This window comes from Panulirus ornatus, chromosome 43 (assembly GCF_036320965.1).
Source record: "Panulirus ornatus isolate Po-2019 chromosome 43, ASM3632096v1, whole genome shotgun sequence".
NCBI classification, from domain to species: domain Eukaryota; kingdom Metazoa; phylum Arthropoda; class Malacostraca; order Decapoda; family Palinuridae; genus Panulirus; species Panulirus ornatus.
In genome coordinates, this window is record NC_092266.1 from 8,975,103 (window position 1) to 9,000,887 (window position 25,785).

The 25,785-nt window shown below is 40.1% G+C and overlaps 1 protein-coding gene across 8 annotated transcripts in view; it reads left to right on the forward strand.

The window, feature by feature from the left end:
- The window catches only part of LOC139762302 (proto-oncogene c-Rel-like), a 280,381-nt gene that overhangs the window by 134,137 nt on the left and 120,459 nt on the right, over window positions 1-25,785 (forward strand). For all 8 annotated transcript variants that reach the window (XM_071686905.1, XM_071686903.1, XM_071686902.1 and 5 more), the window contains one exon: window positions 11,341-11,437. In XM_071686905.1, the coding sequence (XP_071543006.1) occupies window positions 11,341-11,437 (97 nt within the window). The remainder of the gene's footprint in view (window positions 1-11,340; window positions 11,438-25,785) is intronic.

A 25,785-nucleotide genomic window follows, 5' to 3' on the forward strand; every position in this document is an offset into this window, starting at 1 on the left:
TGAAGAGGAGATGGAGTAAAACTGTTGAGAGACTTCAGAATTTGTTAGATGATAGGGTATAGATATAGGGTGTTTGGGTAAGGGAGCCATGTTTTGGAAGTATAGCATCCCTGTTGGTGTTGTATGGATGAAACATGGCATTAGATGAAATTATAAAGAGGATGGATGTTTTGGAAACAGATTATTTGAGGACAATATGTGGTGTGATGAGGATTGACCGATTAAAAGATGATAGGGTAATAGCATGATGTGGTAGTAAGAGGAGTATGTATGAGAAAGCTAAAGAGTGTTTGCTGAGGTGGTTTACAGATATGGAGAGGATGAGTGAGGAGAGCATGACTAAGAGCATATACTTGTTGGAAGTGTAGGTCAGAAGGAAAGAATAAAACCAAGGAGGAGATGGAGTGAAAGACACTTTGAGTGTTCAGGGCCTGAACTTGCTGGAAGTGTGAGGCTTGCAAAGGATAGAGTGAATTGGAGTGATGTATACAGAGGATGACATGCTTTCAGCAGGATGAACCAGATTTGAGGGAAACTACGGAAATGTATTTGGGGCTTTCTTGTGATTTGGTGGCCAATGGTTTTGTTACATTATACGTGACAACTAAAAAGTGGATGTGAAGAAATGAGGTCATTTCTTCATCTGGAAGTAGCTCTTTTATCTCATTAATGTGGGAAATGGCAAGCATGTGTAAAAACAAATATACAGTGAATGTTTGTAAATTGGGTTATATATTTAGGGAACATGTATGAAAACAAATATGCATTGAATGTTTGTGGATTTCTGCCTCTCCTACATGTGGACTGCTGGCATTTTGTCCACAGACATACAAAATCTCTCTTCCTTTCACATACACCACATAATTCACACAGCTCATTCTTCGTCACTCTAGATTTCCTGTGGTGAGTGCTGTGTGCTAGCCCTGCTTTTTGGCAGTTTGGTGGGAGCAATAGATAGATGTAGTAGGTAGGAACATTTAGGTAGGACTATTAGGTATCAACAGAAGGGAAATTTAGAGCTCATTTGAAGTGAAAAGTTCTCTGATGAGATTGTACTCCCAGTGATGCAGCCTTGCCAAATGTGACTTTTCATTAAGGGTGTAACCTCTTGCAGGTTGAGTATGAAAGAAAAAGAAAGAAAAAGGAAATATTTATTATTTTTTTATTTTATTATACTTAATTGCCATCTCCCGTATTAGTGAGGTAGCGCAAGGAAACAGATGAGGAATGGCCCAACCCACCCATGTACACATGTTTATACATAAATGCCCACACATGAACAATACATACATATACAATTCAACATATACATACATATACATGCACAGACATTTACATATATACACATGTACATATTCATACGTGCTTGCTTTCATCCATTCCCGCTGCCACCCCACCACACAGGAAATAGCATCCTTCCCCCTCCAGTGAGGTAGCACCAGGAACAGAGAAAAAAGGATACATTCATTCACACTCTGTATCTAGCTGTCATTTGTAGTGCACCGAAACCACAGCTCCCTTTCCACATCCAGGCCCCACAGACCTTTCCGTGATTTACCCCAGACGCTTCACATGACCTGGTTCAGTCTATTGACAGCAAGTCAGCCATGGTAGACCACATCGTTCCAATTCACTCTGTTCCCTGCATGCCTTTCACCATCCTGTATGTTCAGGCCCCAATCTCTCAAAATCCTTTGCACTCCATCCTTCACCTCCAATTTGGACTACCATTTCATGTTCCCTCCGCCTCTGACACATATATCCTCTTTGTCAATCTTTCTTCACTCTCCATGTGTTCAAATCATTCCAACACTCCCTCCTCTGCTCTCTCATACACACTCTTTTTATTACCACACATCTCTCTTATTTTAACTTTCTAAAAGGGGAAACAGAAGAAGGAGTCACAGGGGAGTGCTCATCCTCCTCGAAGGTTCAGATTGGGGGTGTCTAAATGTGTGTGGATGTAACCAAGATGAGAAAAAAGGAGAGATAGGTAGTATGTTTGAGGAAAGGAACCTGGATGTTTTGGCTCTGAGTGAAACGAAGCTCAAGGGTAAAGGGGAAGAGTGGTTTGGGAATGTCTTGGGAGTAAAGTCAGGGGTTAGTGAGAGGACAAGAACAAGGGAAGGAGTAGCAGTACTCCTGAAACAGGAGTGGTAGGAGTATGTGATAGAGTGTATGAAAGTAAACTCTAGATTGATATGGGTAAAACTGAAAGTTGATAGAGAGAGATGGGTGATTATTGGTGCCTATGCACCTGAGCATGAGAAGAAAGATCATGAGAGGCAAGTGTTTTGGGAGCAGCTGAGTTAGTGTGTTAGTAGTTTTGATGCAAGAGACCGGGTTATGGTGATGGATGATTTGAATGTAAAGGTGAGTAATGTGGCAGTTGAGGGAATGATTGGTGTACATGGGGTGTTCAGTGTTGTTAATGGAAATGGTGAAGAGCTTGTAGATTTAAGTGCTGAAAAAGGACTGGTGATTGGGAATACCTGGTTTAAAAAGAGAGATATACATAAGTATATGTATATAAGTAGGAGAGATGGCCAGAGAGCGTTATTGGATTACGTGTTAATTGATAGGCGTGCGAAAGAGAGACTTTTGGATGTTAATATGCTGAGAGGTGCAACTGGAGGGATGTCTGATCATTATTTTGTGGAGGCGAAAGTGAAGATTTGTAGAGGTTTTCAGAAGAGAAGAGAGAATGTTAGGGTGAAAAGAGTGGTGAGAGTAAGTGAGCTTGGGAAGGAGACTTGTGTGAGTAAGTACTAGGAGAGACTGAGTACAGAATGGAAAAAGGTGAGAACAAAGGAGGTAAGGGGAGTGGTGGAGGAATGGGATGTATTTAGGGAAGCAGTGATGGCTTGCGCAAAAGAAGTTTGTGGCATTAGAAGCGTGGGAGGTTGGCAGATTAGAAAGGGTAGTGAGTGGTGGGATGAAGAAGTAAGATTATTAGTGAAAGAGAAGAGAGAGGCATTTGGACGATTTTTGCAGGGAAATAATGCAAGTGAGTGGGAGATGTATAAAAGAAAGAGGCAGGAGGTCAAGAGAAAGGTGCAAGAGGTGAAAAAATGGGCAAATGAGACTTGGGTTGAGAGAGTATCATTAGCTTTTAGGGAGAATAAAAAGATGTTTTGGAAGGAGGTAAACAAAGCGCTTAAGACAAGGGAGCAAATGGGAACCTCAGTGAAGGGGGCTAATGGGGATGTGATAACAAGTAATGGTGATGTGAGAAGGAGCTGGAGTGAGTATTTTGAAGGTTTGTTGAATGTGTTTGATGATAAGAGTGTCAGATATAGGGTGTTTTGGTCGAGGTGGTGTGCAAAGTGAGAGGGTTAGCTGAGAGTAAATGTGAATAAGAGCAAGGTTATTAGGTACCGTAGGGTTGAGGGTCAAATCAATTGGGAGGTAAGTTTGAATGGAGAAAAGCTGGAGGAAGTGAAGTGTTTTAGATATCTGGGAGTGGATTTGGCAGCAGATGGAACCATGGAAGTGGAAGTGAACCATAGGGTGGGGGAGGGGGCGAAAGTTCTGGGAGCGTTGAAGAATGTATGGAAGTCGAGAACATTATCTCGGAAAGCAAAAATGGGTATTTTTGAAGGAATAGTGGTTCCAACAATGTTATATGGTTGCAAGGCGTGGGCTATGGATAGAGTTGTGCGGAGGAGGGTGGATGTGCTGGAAATGAGATGTTTGAGGACAATATGTGGTGTGAGATGGTTTGATCAAGTAAGTAATGTAAGGGTAAGAGAGATGTGTGGTAATAAAAAGAGTGTGGTTGAGAGAGCAGAAGAGGGTGTTTTGAAATTGTTTGGTCACATGGAGAGAATGAGTGAGGAAAGATTGACCAAGAGGATATATGTGTCAGAGGTGGAGGAAATGAGGAAGAGTAGGAGACCAAATTGGAGGTGGAAAGATGGAGTGAAAAAGATTTTGAGTGATCGGGGCCCAAACATGCAGGAGGGTGAAAGGCGTGCAAGGAATAGAGTGAATTGGAACGATGTGGTATACCGTGGTCGACGTGCTGTTAATGGATTGAACCAGGGCATGTGAAGCGTCTGGGTAAACCATGGAAAGTTGTGTGGGGCCTGGATGTGGAAAGGGAGCTGTGGTTTCAGTGCATTATTACATGACAGCTAGAGACTGAGTGTGAACGAATGTGGCCTTTGTTGTCTTTTTGTAACCCTACCTCGCGCACATTTGGGGGGAGGGGGTTGTTATTTCATGTGTGGCGGGGTGGCGATGAGGATAAATAAATGGAGACTGTATGAATTATGTTTTTTATTTTTTATTTTGCTTTGTCGCTGTCTCCCGCGTTAGCGAGGTAGCGCAAGGAAGCAGACGAAAGAATGGCCCAACTCGCCCACATACACATGTATATACATACACGCCCACACACGCACAATATACATACCTATACATCTCAATGTACACATATATATACACACACAGACATATACATATATACACATGTACATAATTCATACTGTCTGCCTTTATTTGTTCCCATCACCACCTCGCCACACATGGAATAACAACCCCCTCCCCCCTCATGTGTGCGAGGTAGTGCTAGGAAAGACACCAGAGGCCCCATTCATTCACACTCAGTCTCTAGCTGTCATGTAATAATGAACCAAAACCACAGCTCCCTTTCCACATCCAGGCCCCACACACTTTCCATGGTTTACCCCAGATGCTTCACATGCCCTCGTTCAATCCATTGACAGCACGTCGACCCCGGTATACCACATCGTTCCAATTCACTTTATTCCTTGCACGCCTTTCACCCTCCTGCATGTTCAGGTCCCAATCACTCAAAATCTTTTTCACTCCATCTTTCCACCTCCAATTTGGTCTCCCACTTCTCGTTCCCTCCACCTCTGACACATATATCCTCTTGGTCAATCTTTCCCCACTCATTCTCTCCATGTGACCAAACCATTTCAAAACACCCTCTTCTGCTCTCTCAACCACACTCTTTTTATTTCCACACATCTCTCTCACCCTTACATTACTTACTCGATCAAACCACCTCACACCACATACTGCCCTCAAACATCTCATTTCCAGCACATCCACCCTCCTGCGCCCAACTCTATCCATAGCCCACGCCTCACAACCATACAACATTGTTGGAACCACTATTCCTTCAAACATGCCCATTTTTGCTTTCCGAGATAATGTTCTCGACTTCCAAACATTCTTCAAGGCTTCCAGAATTTTCGCCCCCTCCCCCACCCTATGATTCACTTCCGCTTCCATGGTTCCATCCGCTGCCAGATCCACTCCCAGATATCTAAAACACTTTACTTCCTCCAGTTTTTCTCCATTCAAACTTACCTCCCAATTGACTTGACCCTCAACCCTACTGTACCTAATAACCTGCTCTTATTCACATTTACTCTTAACTTTCTTCTTTCACACACTTTACCAAACTCAGTCACCAGCTTCTGCAGTTTCTTACATGAATTATGTACATGTGTATATATGTATATGTCTGTGTGTGTATGTATATGTATACGTTGAGATGCATAGGTATGTATATTTGCGTGTGTGGACGTGTATGTATATACATGTGTATGTGGTTGGGTTGGGTGGGCCATTTCTTTCGTCTGTTTCCTTGCGCTACCTCGCTAATGCGGGAGACAGCGACAAAGCAAAATAGATAAATAAAGTAAATTAATATATAAATCTCTCTTATCCTTTCATTACTTCCTCAATCAAACCACCTCACACCATATATTGTCCTCAAACATTTAATTTCCAACACATCCACCCTCCTCAGCACAACCCTATCAATAGCCCATGCCTCGCAACCATATCACATTTTTGGAATCACTATTCCTTCAAATGTACCCATTTTTACTCTCCAAGATAATGTTCTTGCCTTCTGCATGTTCTTCTATGCTCCCAGAACCTTCGCCCTTCTCCCCCACCATGTGACTCACTTCCGCTTCCATGGTTCCATCCACTGCTAAGTCCACTCCCAGATATCTAAAACACTTCATTTCCTCCAGTTTTTCTTCATTCAAACTTACTTCCCCAATTAACTTGTCCCTCAACCCTACTGAACCTAATAACCTTGCTCTTGTCTACATTTACTCTCAACTTTCTTCTTTCACACACTTTACCAAACTCAGTCACCAACTTCTACAGTTTCTCACCCGAATCAGCCACCAATGCTGTATCATCACCGAACAACAACTGACTCACTTCTCAAGCCCTCTCATCCACAGTAGACTGCATACTTGTCCCTCTCTCCAAAACTCTTGCATTTACCTTCCTAACCGCCCCATCCATAAACAAATTAAACAACCATGGAGACATCACGCACCCCTGCTGCAAACCGACATTCACTGGGAACCAGTCACTTTTCTCTCTTCCTACTCGCACAGATGCCTTACATCCTGCGTAAAACTTTTCACTGCTTCTAGCAACTTACCTCCCACATATATACTCTTAAAACCTTCCACAAAGCATCTCTATCAACCCTATCATATGCCCTCTTCAAATCCATAAATGCTATATACAAATCCATCTTTTTCAAAGTTTTTTTTTTTTTTTTTTTATACTTTGTCGCTGTCTCCCGCGTTTGCGAGGTAGCGCAAGGAAACAGACGAAAGAAATGGCCCAACCCCCCCCCATACACATGTATATAAATACGTCCACACACGCAAATATACATACCTACACAGCTTTCCATGGCCTACCCCAGACGCCTCACATGCCTTGATTCAATCCACTGACAGCACGTCAACCCCGGTATACCACATCGCTCCAATTCACTCTATTCCTTGCCCTCCTTTCACCCTCCTGCATGTTCAGGCCCCGATCACACAAAATCTTTTTCACTCCATCTTTCCACCTCCAATTTGGTCTCCCTCTTCTCCTCGTTCCCTCCACCTTCGACACATATATCCTCTTGGTCAATCTTTCCTCACTCATTCTCTCCATGTGCCCAAACCACTTCAAAACACCCTCTTCTGCTCTCTCAACCACGCTCTTTTTATTTCCACACATCTCCCTTACCCTTACGTTACTCACTCGATCAAACCACCTCACACCACACATTGTCCTCAAACATCTCATTTCCAGCACATCCATCCTCCTGCGCACAACTCTATCCATAGCCCACGCCTCGCAACCATACAACATTGTTGGAACCACTATTCCTTCAAACATACCCATTTTTGCTTTCCGAGATAATGTTCTCGACTTCCACACATTCTTCAAGGCCCCCAGAATTTTCGCCCCCTCCCCCACCCTATGATCCACTTCCGCTTCCATGGTTCCATCCGCTGCCAGATCCACTCCCAGATATCTAAAACACTTCACTTCCTCCAGTTTTTCTCCATTCAAACTCACCTCCCAATTGACTTGACCCTCAACCCTACTGTACCTAATAACCTTGCTCTTATTCACATTTACTCTTAACTTTCTTCTTCCACACACTTTACCAAACTCAGTCACCAGCTTCTGCAGTTTCTCACATGAATCAGCCACCAGCGCTGTATCATCAGCGAACAACAACTGACTCACTTCCCAAGCTCTCTCATCCCCAACAGACTTCATACTTGCCCCTCTTTCCAAATCTCTTGCATTTACGTCCCTAACAACCCCATCCATAAACAAATTAAACAACCATGGAGACATCACACACCCCTGCCGCACACCTACATTCACTGAGAACCAATCACTTTCCTCTCTTCCTACACGTACACATGCCTTACATCCTCGATAAAAACTTTTCACTGCTTCTAACAACTTTCCTCCCACACCATATATTCTTAATACCTTCCACAGAGCATCTCTATCAACTCTATCATATGCCTTCTCCAGATCCATAAATGCTACATACAAATCCATTTGCTTTTCTAAGTATTTCTCACATACATTCTTCAAAGCAAACACCTGATCCACACATCCTCTACCACTTCTGAAATACTTTTTATACAAGAAATACTTTTTCAAAGTATTTCTTGTATATATTCTTCAGAGCCAACATCTGATCCACATATCCTCTACCACTTCTGAGACCACACTGCTCTTCCCCAGTCTGATCCGTACATGCCTTTACCCTCTCAATCAATACCCTTCCATGTAATTTCCCAGGAGTACTCCCGAAACTTATGCCTCTGTAATTTGAACACTCACCTTTGTCGTCTTTGCCTTTTTACAATGGCACTATGCATGCATTCTGCCAATCCTCAGGCACTTCACCATGATCCATACATACACTGAATATCCTTACCAACCAGTCAACAACATAGTCATCCTCTTTAAAGATTCCACTGTGTTACCATCTGAACCCACTGCCTTGCCAGCTTTCATCTTCCATAAAGCTTTCACTACCTCTTCTCTGTTTACCCAACCATTCTCCCTGACCCTCTCACTTCACACACCACACTGACCAAAACACCCTATATCTGCCACTCTGTTATCAAACACATTCAACAAACCTTCAAAATACTCACTCCATCTCCTTTTCACTTCATCACTACTTGTTATTACCTCCCCATTTGCCTCCTTCACCAATGTCCCCAATTGTTCTCTTGTCTTACACAGTATATTTACCTCCTTCCAAAACATCTTTTTATTCTCCCCATAGTTTATTCTCCCCATAGTTTGATGATATTCTCTCACCCCAACTCTCATTTGCCCTCTTTTTCACTTCTTGCATCTTTCTTTTGACCTCCTGCTGCTTCCTGTTATACATCTCCCAGTCATTTGTGCTACTTCCCAGCAAAAATTGTCCAAATGCCTCGCTCTTTTCTTTCACTAACAATCTTATTTCTTCATCCCCCCACTCACTACCCTATCTAATCTGTCCACCTCCCACCTTTCTCATGCCACATGCATCTTTTGCGCAAGCCATCACTGCTTCCCTAAATACATCCCCCTCCTCCCCCACTCCCCTTACCTCACTTGCTCTCACATTTTTCCATTCTGCACTCAATCTCTCCTGGTACTTCCTCACACAAGTGGTACTTCCTCACACAAGTCTCCCTTCCAAGCTTACTTACTCTCACCACTCTCTTCTCAACAATCTCTCTTCTTTTCTGAAAACCTCTACAAATCTTCACCTTTACCTCCACAAGATAATGATCAGACATCCCTCCACCTGCCCCTCTCAGCTCATTAACATCCAAAAGAGTCTCTTTCACATGCTTATCAATTAACACATAATCCAATAACACCCTCTGGCCATCTTTCCTACTCGCTTACATATGCTTATGTATATCCCTTTTTTTAAACCAGGTTTTCCCAATCACAAGTTCTTTTTCAGCACACATATCCACAAGCACTTCACCATTTCCATTTGCAACACTATAGACCCCATGTACACTAATTATACCCACAACTGTCACATTACTCACCTTGCATTCAAATCACCCATCACTATAACCTGGTCTCGTGCATCAGAGCTGCTAACACTGTCACTCACCTATTCCCAAAACACTTGCCTCTCATGATCTTTCTTCTTATGACCAGGTGCATAGGTACTAATAATCACCCATCTCTCTCCATCCACTTTCAGTTTTACCCATATCAATCTAGAGTTTACTTTCTTACACTCTATCACATATTCCCACAACTCCTGCTTCAGGAGGAGTGTTACTCATACCTTTGCTCTTGTCATCTCACCAACCCCTAACTCTACTCCCAAACCACTCTTCTCCTTTACCCTTGAGCATCGTTTCACTCAGAGCCGAAACATCCAGGTTACTTTCCTCAAACATACTATCTCTGTCTCCTTGTTTTCTCATCTTGGTTACATCCACGCACATTTAGACACCCCAATCTGAGCCTTCGAGGAAGATGAACACTCCTCGCATGACTCCTTCTGTCCTCATTTAGAAAGTTAAAATACAAGGAGGGGGATTTCCAGCCCCCCCCCGCACCCACTCCCTTTAGTTGCCTTCTATGACATGCAGGGAACATGTGGGAAGTATTCTTTTTCCTCAATCCCCAGAGATATATGTTTCTTTTTTAATAAGTAAGTAAATGTAAGTAAGTGAATGTAGGTTTGCGGCAGGGGTGTGTGATGTCTCCATGTTTGTTTAATTTGTTTATGGATGGGATTGTTAGGGAGGTGAATGCAAGAGTTTTGGAAAGAGGGGCAAGTATGAAGTCTGTTGGGGATGAGATAGCTTGGGAAGTGAGTCAGTTGTTGTTCGCTGATGATACAGCGCTGGTGGCTGATTCATGTGAGAAACTGCAGAAGCTGGTGACTGAGTTTGGTAAAGTGTGTGAAAGAAGAAAGTTAAGAGTAAATGTGAATAAGAGCAAGGTTATTAGGTACAGCAGGGTTGAGGGTCAATTCAATTGGGAGGTGAGTTTGAATGGAGAAAAACTGGAGGAAGTGAAGTGTTTTAGATATCTGGGAGTGGATCTGGCAGCGGATGGAACCATGGAAGCGGAAGTGGATCATAGGGTGGGGGAGGGGGCGAAAATTCTGGGAGCCTTGAAGAATGTGTGGAAGTCGAGAACATTATCTCGGAAAGCAAAAATGGGTATGTTTGAAGGAATAGTGGTTCCAACAATGTTGTATGGTTGCGAGGCGTGGACTATGGATAGAGTTGTGCGCAGGAGGATGGATGTGCTGGAAATGAGATGTTTGAGGACAATGTGTGGTGTGAGGTGGTTTGATCGAGTAAGTAACGTAAGGGTAAGAGAGATGTGTGGAAATAAAAAGAGCGTGGTTGAGAGAGCAGAAGAGGGTGTTTTGAAATGGTTTGGTCACATGGAGAGAATGAGTGAGGAAAGATTGACCAAGAGGATATATGTGTCAGAGGTGGAGGGAACGAGGAGAAGAGGGAGACCAAATTGGAGGTGGAAGGATGGAGTGAAAAAGATTTTGTGTGATCGGGGCCTGAACATGCAGGAGGGTGAAAGGCGGGCAAGGAATAGAGTGAATTGGAGCGATGTGGTATACCGGGGTTGACGTGCTGTCAGTGGATTGAATCAAGGCATGTGTATGGGGGTGGGTTGGGCCATTTCTTTCGTCTGTTTCCTTGCGCTACCTCGCAAAGGCGGGAGACAGAAAAAAAAAAAAAAAAGTAAATGCACATGGCTGCTGCTTTTGGTCAGTTTCAGAACCACAGATATAAGACTAAACTTTGCATTCTTTTAAGATCAAAATATGTTTCTCTTGAAGTTTGAAGTAGTGATTTTTGCCACTTTGAAAATTAGATGTATGGTCCCCTTTAACAGTATTCTTTTGTATTTCGATTTTCTTGATTTTATGCTGTTTTGATAATCATATGTTTCTCATATAAGGCTAATGCCAAAATGACTAATTGTACTTTTTTAATTTGAGCATATTTCTTGTATTTGTAGATAGAGAACCCTGTTAAGGTATATGTGCAGCTGCTGCGACCATCAGACAACAGCACCAGTGAACCACGGCCGTTCCAGTACCTGCCTCTTGATTCAGGTAGGCCATTCACATCATTTAAGAGGCTAAAGAACAATTATGGTCTTTTCCAACGTATTCTGGGCTTGGACTCTCCTATGATTAATTCAGCTGGCGATGAAAACCTCCGTCACAAGTCGCCATCACAGTCTCCACGGTCACCTGGTTTTCTAGATGCTGTCAAGATGGAAGATACTAAGCCAAAGCCACCAAATGACTTGAAATTGGTCAGTCCACCCTCTGCACCTCAAACCCGTCCTCCTTCTGCTTCATCTCCTCCGTTATTGTCTCAGCCCAGATCAGGGTCATCTCCAACAGTTGCTCCTGCTGCTAATGTCATTCCTTCAGGCTCTTCACCTCCATTGTTGATATCCCCAGATCAAAGTGTAGATGATATTCGGCAAAGATTAACAGCAACACTAGAACGAAGGAAAGCTGGAGGAACTTCTCCCAAGCCTGGTGGGCCTCCTCGTCCATCACCGTTTTGGTCAGATGAAGCAAGTGTTTATTCAGACACAGATATGCTGGATGATGTTCTAAGTCAAGGCAGTGTTAATGACTTGCTCTCTGCAGTTGGTGATGGATTTGCAGTGTATGAAGATATTACAGGGTTACCTGATTCTTCAAACAATAATCCCCTTCCAGTTGATGCTGTCTATGGAGATGCTTCATATGCATCATGCTATTCAAATTTAGAGTTTGTAATGGGTCAAGCCAGAGCTGCCGCTGTAGTGGCCTCTTCTTCAGTTACTAACACAGATGATTGCACTGTAAAGTTAGGTATGCCTCCTTCCCTACCTCCCAAGAAAAATCCTCGAGGGTCTGCTATTCAGCGAGATGATGACTTTGGTGAATATGGTTCTCCCTCAGGCCAGCCAGTACATGCTAATAAAGCAGCACTTTTATTAGAGAGAGGTTTTCGAGTGGGAGGTGTTTCAGACCTTAACAGTAGCCAGAATCCATCCAGTAACCACAGTGCAGATAATGCTGTATATTATGATCCTGGAGGGCGTGTCCAGGCCCCTCTAGGCTCAGCCTCTGAGTGTGATGAACTGGAGGACATGTGGGATGATACATCTAGTCAGCCACAGGAGCTCACTTGTGATCAGTTACCACGCACCGTCCTTGATCTCTTTGTGTAACTTTCTTATTTTTATAAATTGAAGCAGAAGCCATGAATAAAACTGAAGAATGGATTGTTTACTAAAATCGTTGTAAGATATCTTCGTAAGAGTCTTGTAAACTTGGAACACCAAAGAAAGTGTCAACCATTTCTTTGTTAAGGTTAAATGAAAATAGTAATGTTTATCATCTGTCTTGCAGCTATAAAAAGTATTCTTGTTCAGCATTATGAAGTTTTTATTTTTTATGTTTTCCTTTAACATATTAAGTAAATATAAGCTCATCTTGCAAGTCAGAATGTTTTAACGATATTTCCTATATGTAAAAGACTGAGAGATCCTGAGAAAGAAGATTGTAACAGGAAACACTTTTGTTGGAGTTTACAACATGTAATCTTACATACATGGCTTTTAGGAATTTTTCTTGGCTTCATAAACAGCCGATATAAAGGAAAAACATAGAAAAGGCAAAGAGGCAGTAATATGTACAATAATTTTTTTTATATGGTAATGTTTCCTATTTTTAGGTATCAACAAAATTGCAATAATCATCAATTTGCGCTGTGTTTATACTCATTTTGGATACATAATTTTTTACAGCACTTATGCATACGTGTCATACATCATATGCTGGATTATTAATTAGCTTTAAGATTCATAGGGACTGGGTACAGCATGTGGAGATGTAACTTTGTACGATGTAGTTGGATGATATTTATGTAAAACATGGACTGCATGGTGCAGAAGTACACTCTGTATTCACATCACTTGAGATCCTCATTTGATAATGGACCCAGGTGGGGATTTTGCAGGTGTTGACTTCTATTGTATGCACAGTGCTGGCCCATATTGTATGCACAGTGCTGGCCCATATTGTCTTGGGCCATGCACTAAGCTAACCCTTCTGACCTAGGATGATTCTTCCCTTTTATGTTAGGAGATGGCATAAACAGATGTTAGCATTGATGTTATATGCTGCATTAGGTGCTAGTATGAAAGAGAAATTTACCACTTTTTTCACTGTATGAGTTATACTTAATACTGAGGAAGATATGTATCAGTTACTTGGATGGCTGGATGTGGATTGTATACAATATGTTGATATATGTTTTATTTTACGTGCTCCTTACATGAATACAGGTATTTTCATACTTCTCTTATCAAAAATTCTTTCCGAAAAGTTAGTTCATTACATAAACATTTTCTAGTCACATAATCTTTTTATTTTTTGCTGCATTATAACTTATTTAGGAAGTTGATGTAAATCCAGAATGTATGAGTACATTTTTAGCATTGGAATTTTTATTCTAGTCAAATTATGCTTGGATAGGGTTGTGACAGATAGAATCTATTTTAATGGATTATCACTTTCTAGTCTTAGGAAACAAATCATGGGCATTGAAGATTGATATGTAGGTTTCTACGAGCAGAACAGAATGTGATACTACTATGACAGATGTGCATAGAAGCGTTAATTAGGGGTTTGAATTCCTGATTGATGCATAGAATAACATTAGAGCTTGAGTAACTTCAACTACTACATGAATATCAATATCAGACGTGCATTTTGTTTGCTCTATTCATTATTGAAACATTATTGAATAAGTGATGATTAAGATGATTGTTTGGTAAATTTGTCAATCTTAGTGATGCTTAAGATACATACTGTGATCAGTTATCATCTGTATTGTATATAGCATTATAAAAGCAATGAAATTTCATTTCAGTAGTCATATGATGCAGAGAATAGGGTAATGATATAATGAGATGAAAAAGTACATAGGGAGTGGCAGTTGATTATGTTCATTCCAGTTTAACATTGTAACAAAATGTGAATTGATATTACTTTCTTCACAAAATTTGTCCTTAGCTCCTCAACATCTAATTAAGTCATCCTTTTCAACCACAATGTTTTTCAAGTTGTTTAAGAAATATATTTAACCTTACACTATCAGAAATATTCTATAACAATGAAAAAAAATGCTTCAATGGTATAGTTTCCACTATTTCCACTGTGATGTGTAGAAGGTGTGTAGATGTTTCATTACAACATGCTAAAAAGTGCAGGAGTAAAGACTGAACGTCGAGCAAGGTACTATTGTGCATGTTTTATCTTTTGTCGACATTGAAATGTTGGTTACTGACAATTATTGTTTTATTTTGTACAGTAAATCTTTTCTTGCTATAATCATTTTTAATTTTTTCTAACAGCAAAACTATGAAAATTTATAAAATTTTGAGCTGCATTTGATGCTTTGTTGTGATGATCAGGCAGTTGCTGGGTATGCTTTCTCCTCTTTTGCTAGAAAACCTTCTTCTGAAAAAGTTAGCATCCATAAAATCACTACACAGTCTGAAAATGGATCATCATCTTTAGATGTGTCCAACTGAAAGTTTCTTTGTTTCCTTCCACTAAGAAAAAAAAAAATCACAGAAGTATGCTCTCATTGGTGTTGGGAGGAATTAGCATATATTCCCCCCCCTCGGCCACAGCCCTGGCTAAATGCTCAGCCTTGAAATTGAGGTGCAGAACTTAATGCATAAATATCCATCAAGAAGCGTCTCTCAGTTCATATATATATCTGTGTGGAGGTGTTCAGGAATTAATATACCAATAAATGTAAGAAGGAAGCTTGGACAATGATTCAATCAGACATAGGTAATGCATCACGGATGAGTGAGCTAGTCTTAGGCTGTAATTGCTTGGTATATTTTTCTAGTCATTTTCTGAGTGTATAGATGAATTTACATTATGAAGGAGAGGAATCTGGATAAATTTATTTTCTATATTAGTTCATCAACTTCCATCAGTTATATGTAGCTTATTCAAGATATAGTGGCACTTAGGTTTTCCAGTTTACTGGATCATACCATATGACTTACATACATAATCTTATCACCTTTTTGAGGATTGGTGAAACATTTCTTTGTCTTTAATTCATTAAGCCCGTTTTTACCTTTACTACTTAATTCTCTGTCTGCTTTTCTTGGTAATAAAGCCACTTCTCTCACACTTATTTGTATTTTTTTTTTTTGGGGGGGGTCAGAAAATGGTTAGATATCCTCACAATATTCCAAAAAGTTGAACATGATGAATGTGTTGTTGGTTTTGTGAAGGAGCACAAATTTAGAGATGACTCTTTACAAACTTTTTTGTAAATAGTTCAATTTTTTTATCATTACTAATTTCTACTTTGTACATAAACAAAATTTGAAAGCAAAGCAATCTTTTTTCTGATCAGTTATACATTTTATACTCTTAACACCCACTTGCTGATAGTATTGTGATTAATAATGTACAGTTGTTTGGTGCTTCAAGTAATGTTTATATTTTTCATTTTATCGTTATAGTCCTGTATTCTTTATTTGGAGATTTTAAAGATATATGTTATATTTGCAGTACTGATAGAAGATTTCCTCTCTGAATTCCTTTGGATTGAGCAGTGTTCATTTATTTATTATAGATGTCAATCTTTCCCTTAGGGTTTTCTGGCTTATGCATATATAAAATGAATTAAAACCTTTAAAAAAGCCCTCTAATAAGTGCAGCAGCATCTGTTAATCTATATCTCTGATGCAAGTTCCTTCTGGGACTCCTATCAAAGGGGTTGCCATGGCAAAAGAATCTCTACTTATCCCTGTCCTTATATGCCTCTCTCACGTACATATAAGTGTAGCGTAGACTGAAATAGAGTTTGGTGATTTTATGAAGGGTTCAGTGCTTGTTAGATGCCGTTATAAGGGCAGTAACCACCAAAATAAGAGAAGTAACTGAGAAACGAATGGGACAATATTATGTCAAATTTGAACTTAAAGTTGTGTGCTGTTTTGGTGGAATTCTTAGATGTGTGTTCATTCAGATTTTGGGTCTTAGGGTCATGGCTATTCAGACTGGAGATCTTCTACCTGTATTAGGTTTTTATCTCTGAAGATGTGTCATTAGTCATGTTTGCTTTCATGTTTTGAAGGAAAACTAGATAATTAAATTTTTAACCTTCTTTTTCCTATCATACTAAGCATCTATGTGAAGGAATTGTATTGAAATGTTTGAATTTTCATAATTCTCACCTACCTCTTACAACAATTATTTTTAATTTTCATGAGTTTTGATTGGTACTTTGACTCATTGATATTCACTGCTTGCAGGAATACTAGTTGCATTCTCATGTTTGCTACTCTGTGTTAACTTAACTAGTCATTTATGAGATATATGAATTCTCTCTAGTCATAAGTTTGTTAAGAAGGCTTTCTTAGTTATATTGTTTTCAGAGTCTAGATACAAGAAAATGGTTTTTAATATATATATATATTAATGTATGAGATTTGACCTTACCATCCAAACATTGACAATAGTTATGTTTTGAATATTACATCATTGAAAGTACAAGAATGGTTGTTGGTTGAACTGCAACAGTTCTAATAATGGTTCAGTTTGCTTGGGTTATGAAGCTTTTCACACTTCAGAAAGTTACTGTAAAATTATGAAAGTATATTGTGAGTTCTTTTGTGTGTGGTGGATTATATAAGCATTTGTAAATAGGAGTTAAAACAAAAACTTTAGTTGCTTTTTTGTGACTGCAGTTAGCCCTAACTTATGAGGGTTTTTTATAAGATATGCCAGGATGGTGTAATCTGATACAGAAGGTTTCAGCTGAATCTCCACATCATATCTGTGCATGATAAGTGAGTATAAGTTGTTGAGCCTTAGGAGTTACAGTTTCACTGTCCCTGAGAGAGCAACCTAAAAACATGATTTGGTGAAAATCACTGCATATGAGAAAAGCCAGGTAGATGAATATTGTTTCAGTGGCACTTAATAAGCCTGTTGAAAAGGGGAGGAAGACATTCCTCTGGTAAAGTGATAATGCTTTTGAGTGAGGCTCATTGCATTCACTGTTTATCTGTGTATTTATGTACTTTCTGTAAGCTAGCAAGAATGGAAAAAATATATGTATTGGTGAGAAAATATTTAATGTCTGGTACTGCTGTCTCCTAGGAGGTTATTGCTGCCATTAACGAAGAGAAATTTAGTGCCCAACATGATAAGGAAAGATTCTGACTTTGACATAGTCGTGATTGTCTGGTACTGCTGTCTCCTAGGAGGTTATTGCTGCCATTAACGAAGAGAAATTTAGTGCCCAACATGATAAGGAAAGATTCTGACTTTGACATAGTCGTGATTGTCTGGTACTGCTGTCTCCTAGGAGGTTATTGCTGCCATTAACGAAGAGAAATTTAGTGCCCAACATGATAAGGAAAGATTCTGACTTTGACATAGTCATGATTGTCTGGTACTGCTGTCTCCTAGGAGGTTATTGCTGCCATTAACGAAGAGAAATTTAGTGCCCAACATGATAAGGAAAGATTCTGACTTTGACATAGTCGTGATTGTCTGGTACTGCTGTCTCCTAGGAGGTTATTGCTGCCATTAACGAAGAGAAATTTAGTGCCCAACATGATAAGGAAAGATTCTGACTTTGACATAGTCGTGATTGCAAGATCACAAATAGATCAAATGTGAAATAGATTAAATGTGAATAAAAGTAATGCATTGAGGTGCAGCAATCGGATGAGACAGGATTGTTTAAGTTGAAAGGGGAGGAACTGAAGGAATTGGAGTGCTAGAGATATGTGTTAGTGGATGTGACTTCATAGAACCTTGTGGGATGAAGTGACTCACAAAATTAATATGGCTAAGGAGGATGTGTAAGGAAAGGTCATTGTATTTCAGCAATGATACTGGCATGTTTGAAGGTACAGTAGTCTGAATGGTGTTATATGGATGAGAGAATGAGCAAAGGAAGATTGACAAAGAGGATGTATGTGTTAGGAGTGGAGGGAAGAAGGTGGGAGGTTACCCATGGGTACCTACAACAAGATTTTTCTGAAAAGATAGGGCTAGTGCATAGCACTTACTGTATGTCTTGCAACCATACTCATTAGATAATTATCTATCTTGGTTTCATTTGGGACTTATTTTAACCATAAATCACGTTTAAATGTGTCTGTAGTTAATACATGCATATTTCATGTTTGTCTTGGTAGTATATTCATTAGTCCCAGTGCCTCTCTTGTGGGGCTCTTATTAATTTTTTTTGGATATTTTATTTAGTATATTTCAAGTTATTTTTAGAAACTGAATAACTGTCTCTTCCTTGTTGATAGGCTCCTAGGGAGGAGAGGGAAGGATGGAGTGAAGGAGGCTGTAGGATATCAGGATTGGAATATTCAGAAAGATGACAGGCATGTGAGTGATAAAACTGATTAAATTGACGTGGTATATGGGGGATGAAATGCCTTCAGGCTGAACTACGGCATATGAAGTGGTCAGAGTAAACTATAGAATAGTCTTTAGAGCTTTTCTTTGGATAAATGGCTTTGCTTTCAGTACAGTATACATGAGGCCATTTTTCATTTCTTCTTGTAGCTACCTTTCAAAAAAGTGGGAGATGCAGTTAGGTATTGAAAATAATTTCTTACTTTTTGCTCTAGCATCTCAGTTTATTGGATTTCCAGAGCACCCAGGAGACAGGAGACCAGCCACAGCCATTGGGCAGGACCACAGGTGAAGTGTGGTGATGATGTTTGTATGTCTGAGATAAGCGATAGGTAGTTGAGTAGTCAGTGTTCAGTGTATTAAGTATGAAGTTGTAATTTTGGCATAAAAGGTCTTGTGATAAGTTGAATTGGTCTTTGTAAGGATGGAGGGATAGGTGGTGTCCAGAAAGCAGGCGATAATGTTTAACTTACACGTGATTAGTAAATATAGTTTGATATTGGTGTATGTATGGTGCAGTGGAGTTTCTGACTGGGTTTGAAGGGCAGTTGTAAGATGCATTGGCATAAAAGGTCTTGTGATAATTTGAATTGGTGTTTGTAAGGATGGAGGGATAGGTGGTGTCCAGAAAGCAGGCGATAAAGTTTAACTTGCACGTGATTAGTAAATATTGTTTGATATTGGTGTATGTCTGGTGCAGTGGAATTTTTGACTGGGTTGGAAGGGCAGTTGTAAGATGCCTATCAAGTCATTTCAGTGTGTACATTTTTTTGTCAGAATCATGTTTATTAGGGCAGGGGAGATCGGTGGGTTCATGTTGTTGAAATAAGAAGCAGGATTAATCATTTTATATCTACTTGGCATTGGTGATTAGGCATGGAGTGGTGTGAGTTGAGGGATATAGTGCTATTGCAAAGAAATGACACTGAATTGGAAGTAATTTTGTTCCTTTACATAGGTGTTGAATGTTTTTCATTGCTAGGTAGCTGGTGATTGTTTTGAGTTTCCTGTTTTGTGTGCTTTGCAACTTTGTTTATGTTTCCTTTTGAGTTAGTGGATGACCAAGCAGTTAAGGCATAGATTAGGGTGGAGCATAGGAATTGTATATAGATGTGAAGGGATTCCTTTTTATGCCCAAAACTGCTGCTGATAAATGCTCTAAGCACATTTAGTTTGTATTTCGGTCATTATATTCATGTTTGTGGTATGGGGAGTTAGTTCATGTGTGTTATATGTGATATCTAGTGTGTTTGGAGTTTTGATGAGCATGAGTAGTTGACCATTCAAGGTTATGGGAGTGTGTAGGTTGGGTTCATGATTGTTGCAGATTTTTGTTGGGATGCAGGCATCCTGTTTTGAGTGAGTCAGAGTAATTGCTGATGTAGTGTTGCATGTTTGTTGTGGTTAGCATAATTTCAGGTTCCTGTGATGTGATTGTGAGTGAGATGACTTGCAAACTGTGATCTACAGGAGGTGACTGAAGGTCATGCTGGAAGAAACTGTCATGTGTAATATACTGAAACCGCAGCTCCCTATTCACATCCAGGCGCCACTAACATTTCCATAGTTTATCCCAGACACTTCACATGACTGGAGGAAGTGAAGTGTTTTAGATATCTGGGAGTGGATCTGGCAGCGGATGGAACCATGGAAGCGAAAGTGGATCATAGGGTGGGGGAGGGGGCGAAAATTCTGGGGGCCTTGAAGAATGTGTGGAAGTCGAGAACATTATCTCGGAAAGCAAAAATGGGTATGTTTGAAGGAATAGTGGTTCCAACAATGTTGTATGGTTGCGAGGCGTGGGCTATGGATAGAGTTGTGTGCAGGAGGATGGATGTGCTGGAAATGAGATGTTTGAGGACAATGTGTAGTGTGAGCTGGTTTGATCGAGTGAGTAACGTAAGGGTAAGAGAGATGTGTGGAAATAAAAAGAGCGTGGTTGAGAGAGCAGAAGAGGGTGTTTTGAAGTGGTTTGGGCACATGGAGAGGATGAGTGAGGAAAGATTGACCAAGAGGATATATGTGTTGGAGGTGGAGGGAGCAAGGAGAAGAGGGAGACCAAATTGGAGGTGGAAAGATGGAGTGAAAAAGATTTTGTGTGATCGGGGCCTGAACATGCAGGAGGGTGAAAGGAGGGCAAGGAATAGAGTGAATTGGAGCGATGTGGTATACCGGGGTTGACGTGCTGTCAGTGGATTGAATCAGGGCATGTGAAGCATCTGGGGTAAACCATGGAAAGCTGTGTAGGTATGTATATTTGTGTGTGTGGACGTATGTATATACATGTGTATGGGGGGGGGTTGGGCCATTTCTTTTGTCTGTTTCCTTGCGCTACCTCGCAAACGCGGGAGACAGCGACAAAGTATAAAAAAAAAAAAAAAAAAAAAAAATATATATATATATATATATATATATATATATATATATATATATATATATATATATATATATATATTTTTTTTTTATTTATTTATTTTGCTTTGTCGCTGTCTCCCGCATTTGCGAGGTAGCGCAAGGAAACAGATGAAAGAAATGGCCCAACCCACCTCCACACCCATGTATATACATACACGTCCATCCACGCAAATATACATACCTATACATCTCAATGTACATATATATATATACACACACAGACATATACATATATACACATGTACATAATTCATACTGTCTGCCTTTATTTATTCCCATCGCCACCACGCCACACATGGAATAACCTCCCCCTCCCCCCTCATGTGTGCGAGGTAGTGCTAGGAAAAGACAACAGAGCCCCCATTCGTTCACACTCAGTCTCTAGCTGTCATGTAATAATGCCCGAAACCACAGCGCTCTTTCCACATCCAGGCCCCACACAACTTTCCATGGTTTACCCCAGATGCTTCACATGCCCTGATTCAATCCATTGACAGCACGTCGACCCTGGTATACCACATTGATCCAATTCACTCTATTCCTTGCCCACCTTTCACCCTCCTGCATGTTCAGGCCCCAATCACTCAAAATCTTTTTCACTCCATCTTTCCACCTCCAATTTGGTCTCCCACTTCTCGTTCCCTCCACCCCCGACACATATATTCTCTTGGTCAATCTTTCCTCACTCATTCTCTCCATGTGACCAAACCATTTCAAAACACCCTCTTCTGCTCTCTCAACCACACTCTTTTTATTACCACACATCTCTCTTACCCTGTTATTACTTACTGTATCAAACCACCTCACACCACATATTGTCCTCAGACATCTCATTTCCAGCACATCCACCCTCCTCCGCACAACTCTATCTATAGCCCACGCCTCGCAACCATATAACATTGTTGGAACATCTATTCCTTCATACATACCCATTTTTGCTTTCCGAGATAATGTTCTCGCCTTCCACACATTTTTCAATGCCCCCAAAACTTTCGCCCCCTCCCCCACCCTGTGACTCACTTCTGCTTCCATGGTTCCATCTGCTGCCAAATCCACTCCCAGATATCTAAAGCACTTCACTTCCTCTAGTTTTTCCCCATTCAAACTTACCTCCCAATTGACTTGTCCCTCAACCCTACTGTACCTAATAACCTTGCTCTTATTCACATCTACTCTCAGCTTTCTTCTTTCCCACACTTTAAGAGAGATGTGTGGTAATAGAAAGAGTGTGGTTGAGAGAGCAGAAGAGGGTGTTTTGAAGTTGTTTGGACATATGGAGAGAATGAGTGAAGAAAGATTGACAAAGAGGATATATGTGTCAGAGGTGGAGGGAACGAGAAGTGGGAGACCAAATTGGAGGTGGAAGGATGGAGTGAAAGGGATTTTGAGCGATTGGGGCCTGAACATGCAGGAGGATGAGAGGTGTGCAAGGAATAGAGTGAATTGGAACGATGTGGTATACTGGGGTCAACGTGCTGTCAATGGATTGATCCAGAACATGTGAAACATCTGGGGTAAACCATGGAAAGGTCTGTGGGGCCTAGAGGTGAATAGGGAGCTGTGGTTTCAGTTCATATTCATCAATGCTGGTGGTATGGGTGTATGAACATGTATGTATGGCAGATGCTCCAGTCTGTGACAGAAAGCTCGATTGAGGTCATTCATTAATGAAACATAAGAAAGGTGATAAAAGATAGGGAAAATTGATAGAAGGAATTGAAGAGGTGAAACACTTACCCTTATGAAGTGGCAAATTTTACAGTATTTCATGAGAAAGACATGAGAATATGAAAAGGAAGAGTTCCATCGCTTACTGATGTACAATACATTGCCTTTAAAAGTGATATTTAAGGTTATCTCCAAAAGGAAAAGAGATTCAGCTGAAACTCATTTTGGTTTTAGGCATTTGAAGACCTGTATACAGTTGAATTTATTCTGCTGTATATGTGTTCAAATCATGGTTGAACATTTAAGATACTGCACTGCTTGGCTGGAAGAAAAGTTTAAAGATTAATATTGAACTGAGGTAACTCTACTTGATCAGGCTTTTTAACTTTCCTGTCTATACTTTTATGTCTTTACTACCAAAATAGGAAAAAATGAAACATGGAAGCACTTGAACTGTGCTTAAGATGTATTCCAAAAATCATATTCCAGTTAATTGGACAGCCATTAATGTTCAGCCATCGAGAGTATATCCAAGCCGGACTTGGTTTCTGTTATCACAAAATTGTTATTATAGGCTTGCTGAATAACATACTGATATGGTATAAGATCCTTAGAATGCATATTTAGAACTGTATTTTTAGATCACTTTTTAGAATACTTACAAATGCTTGAGAAAAGTTTAAAGACTTAAGAAAATAGTGGGAAATTTGAGTGATTTAGAAAACATGCACTAAATTTTAGACCAGACAAATCTGGTGATTTTGATTGTGGCTGTAGCCTTACTTTGTGGTTCTCATGAAGTATGATTGGTTTATTTTCTGGCTGATTTTGCTGTCTGAAAGTGTGACATTTACTTTACGATTAACATGGAATTTACCATTAAACATTGGGTTATTCAGCTTTTGGTGTAAACAGTCACAAGGGCTCTGAGCATTGAACATGATCTTTTCTTTAAACAAATTTTTTCTCTTTGCAATTCTTTATAGAATAGTAGTGTTATATTATATTAGAAAACATGCTAATGACTCTCTTGTTATTGCTGATTGTTAGAAGTGCAGAGAATGAATGACTTTGTGAGCGAGTTTGGAAGAATATGAACTTGGTTGTGATAAGTAGTTGAATGGGTTGGTGTGTGATTAAGCTAGTACATGTGAGTTATAGGTTTATGTTTATGTATAGTGGTAAATATTGATCCGTATTCTGTGTATGTGCTTCTTGAGGGTGTGGGAATGACCCAGAAAGATTGCTACCTCAAACATGCCATTTGAGGCACAGCTGAACAACATATTTTTTGGAAATACTCAGAAGTTTGATCCATCCAACAGGCTCATGTGAATCAAAGAGTGACGTATTTCATCTAGCTATACCTCTTTCCATTAGTGATATCTGTTTCCAGTTTTACAAGTGTTGATGTTCTGTTTATCACTTTAAAGTATCTAAGACTCTTACTTATGTACAGAATCTCTTGTTTTGATACGAATTAATTTGTTGAAAGTGAAAACATCCAGTTAAACTTTTGTAAGAAGATTATTGTCATAATTTTTTCAGTAGTAGAGTTGCTGTTTGCATTTGCCTAGCTGTTAATTCCTGAACTAAGAACTTGAATCCATTAGCAAGTTACTTATTCATATAGCAGGTAATTAACAACCAGTTTTTAACTTGTAGAGTTACCCCTGAGCAGCAACTGCTTTTATTGTCGGTGACAGTTGTATGCAATTAAGTGAGGCTCAGTTTTGGATGCTTAAGATTTTGTGAGTTAAATACTGCAAAAGTTGCCATGCAGTGTAGTGTTCTTTGGAGCAAGTTGGAGAAATTCCTGATGTTGTAGAGTATTTGATATTCTTGAATATGGATGATACAGTGTGTGGATGGGATGCAAATTGCTGAACCGGGGCACATGAAGCAGTATTTGGGGACTGGTCTTGGCTAGGAGTCTATGGTACTGATATATTATACGTGATGGCTTGAGAATGGATAAGTAAATGAGGTAATTACTTTGTTCTGGGTGCTGCCACACAAATGTGGGAAGTATTGAACATGTATGAAAAATATGTACATATGTATGCATATAAGTTCAGGTGAGAAACTGCAGAAGTTGGTGACTGAGATTGGATGAGTGTGTGAAACGAGAAAGTTGAGAATAAATGTGAATAAAAGCAAGGCTATTAGGTTCATCAGGGTTGAGGGATAAATCAGTTGTGAGGTGACTTTGAATGGAGAAATACTGGGGGAAGTGAAGTGTCTTAGATAGCTGGGAGTGGACTTGGCAGCGAATGGAACCATGGCAGTGGAAGTGAGTCATGGGGTGGTGGAGTGGGAGAAGTTCTGGGAGTGATGAAGAATGTGTAGAAAGAGGAATCTTATTTCAGAGAGCAAAAATGTGCATGTTTGAAGAAATAGTAGTTCCAACAATATTATATGGTTGAGGCATGGGCTATAGATAGGGTTGTACAGAGGTGGGTGGATGTGTTGGAAATGAAATGCTTGAGGACGATATGTGGTGTGAGGTGGTTTGATCTAGTAAGCTATGAAAGGGTAAGAGAGATGTGTGGAAATAGAAATAGTGTGGTTGAGAGAGTGGAAGAGGGTGTGTTGAAATGGTTTAGACATGTGGAGAGAATGAGTGAGGAAAGATTGATGAAGAGGATATATGTGTCAGAGGTGGAGGGAGCAAGAAGTGGGAGACCAAATTGGAGGTGGAAGGATGGAGTGAAAAAGATTTTGAGCGATTGGTGCCTGAACATACAGGAGGGTTAGAGGTGTGCATGGAATAGAGTAAATTGGAATAATGTGGTATACTAGGGTCAGTGTGCCATTAATGGACTGAACAAGGGCATGTGAAACATCTGGGGTAAACTATGGAAAGGTTTGTGGATGGGAAGCTGTGG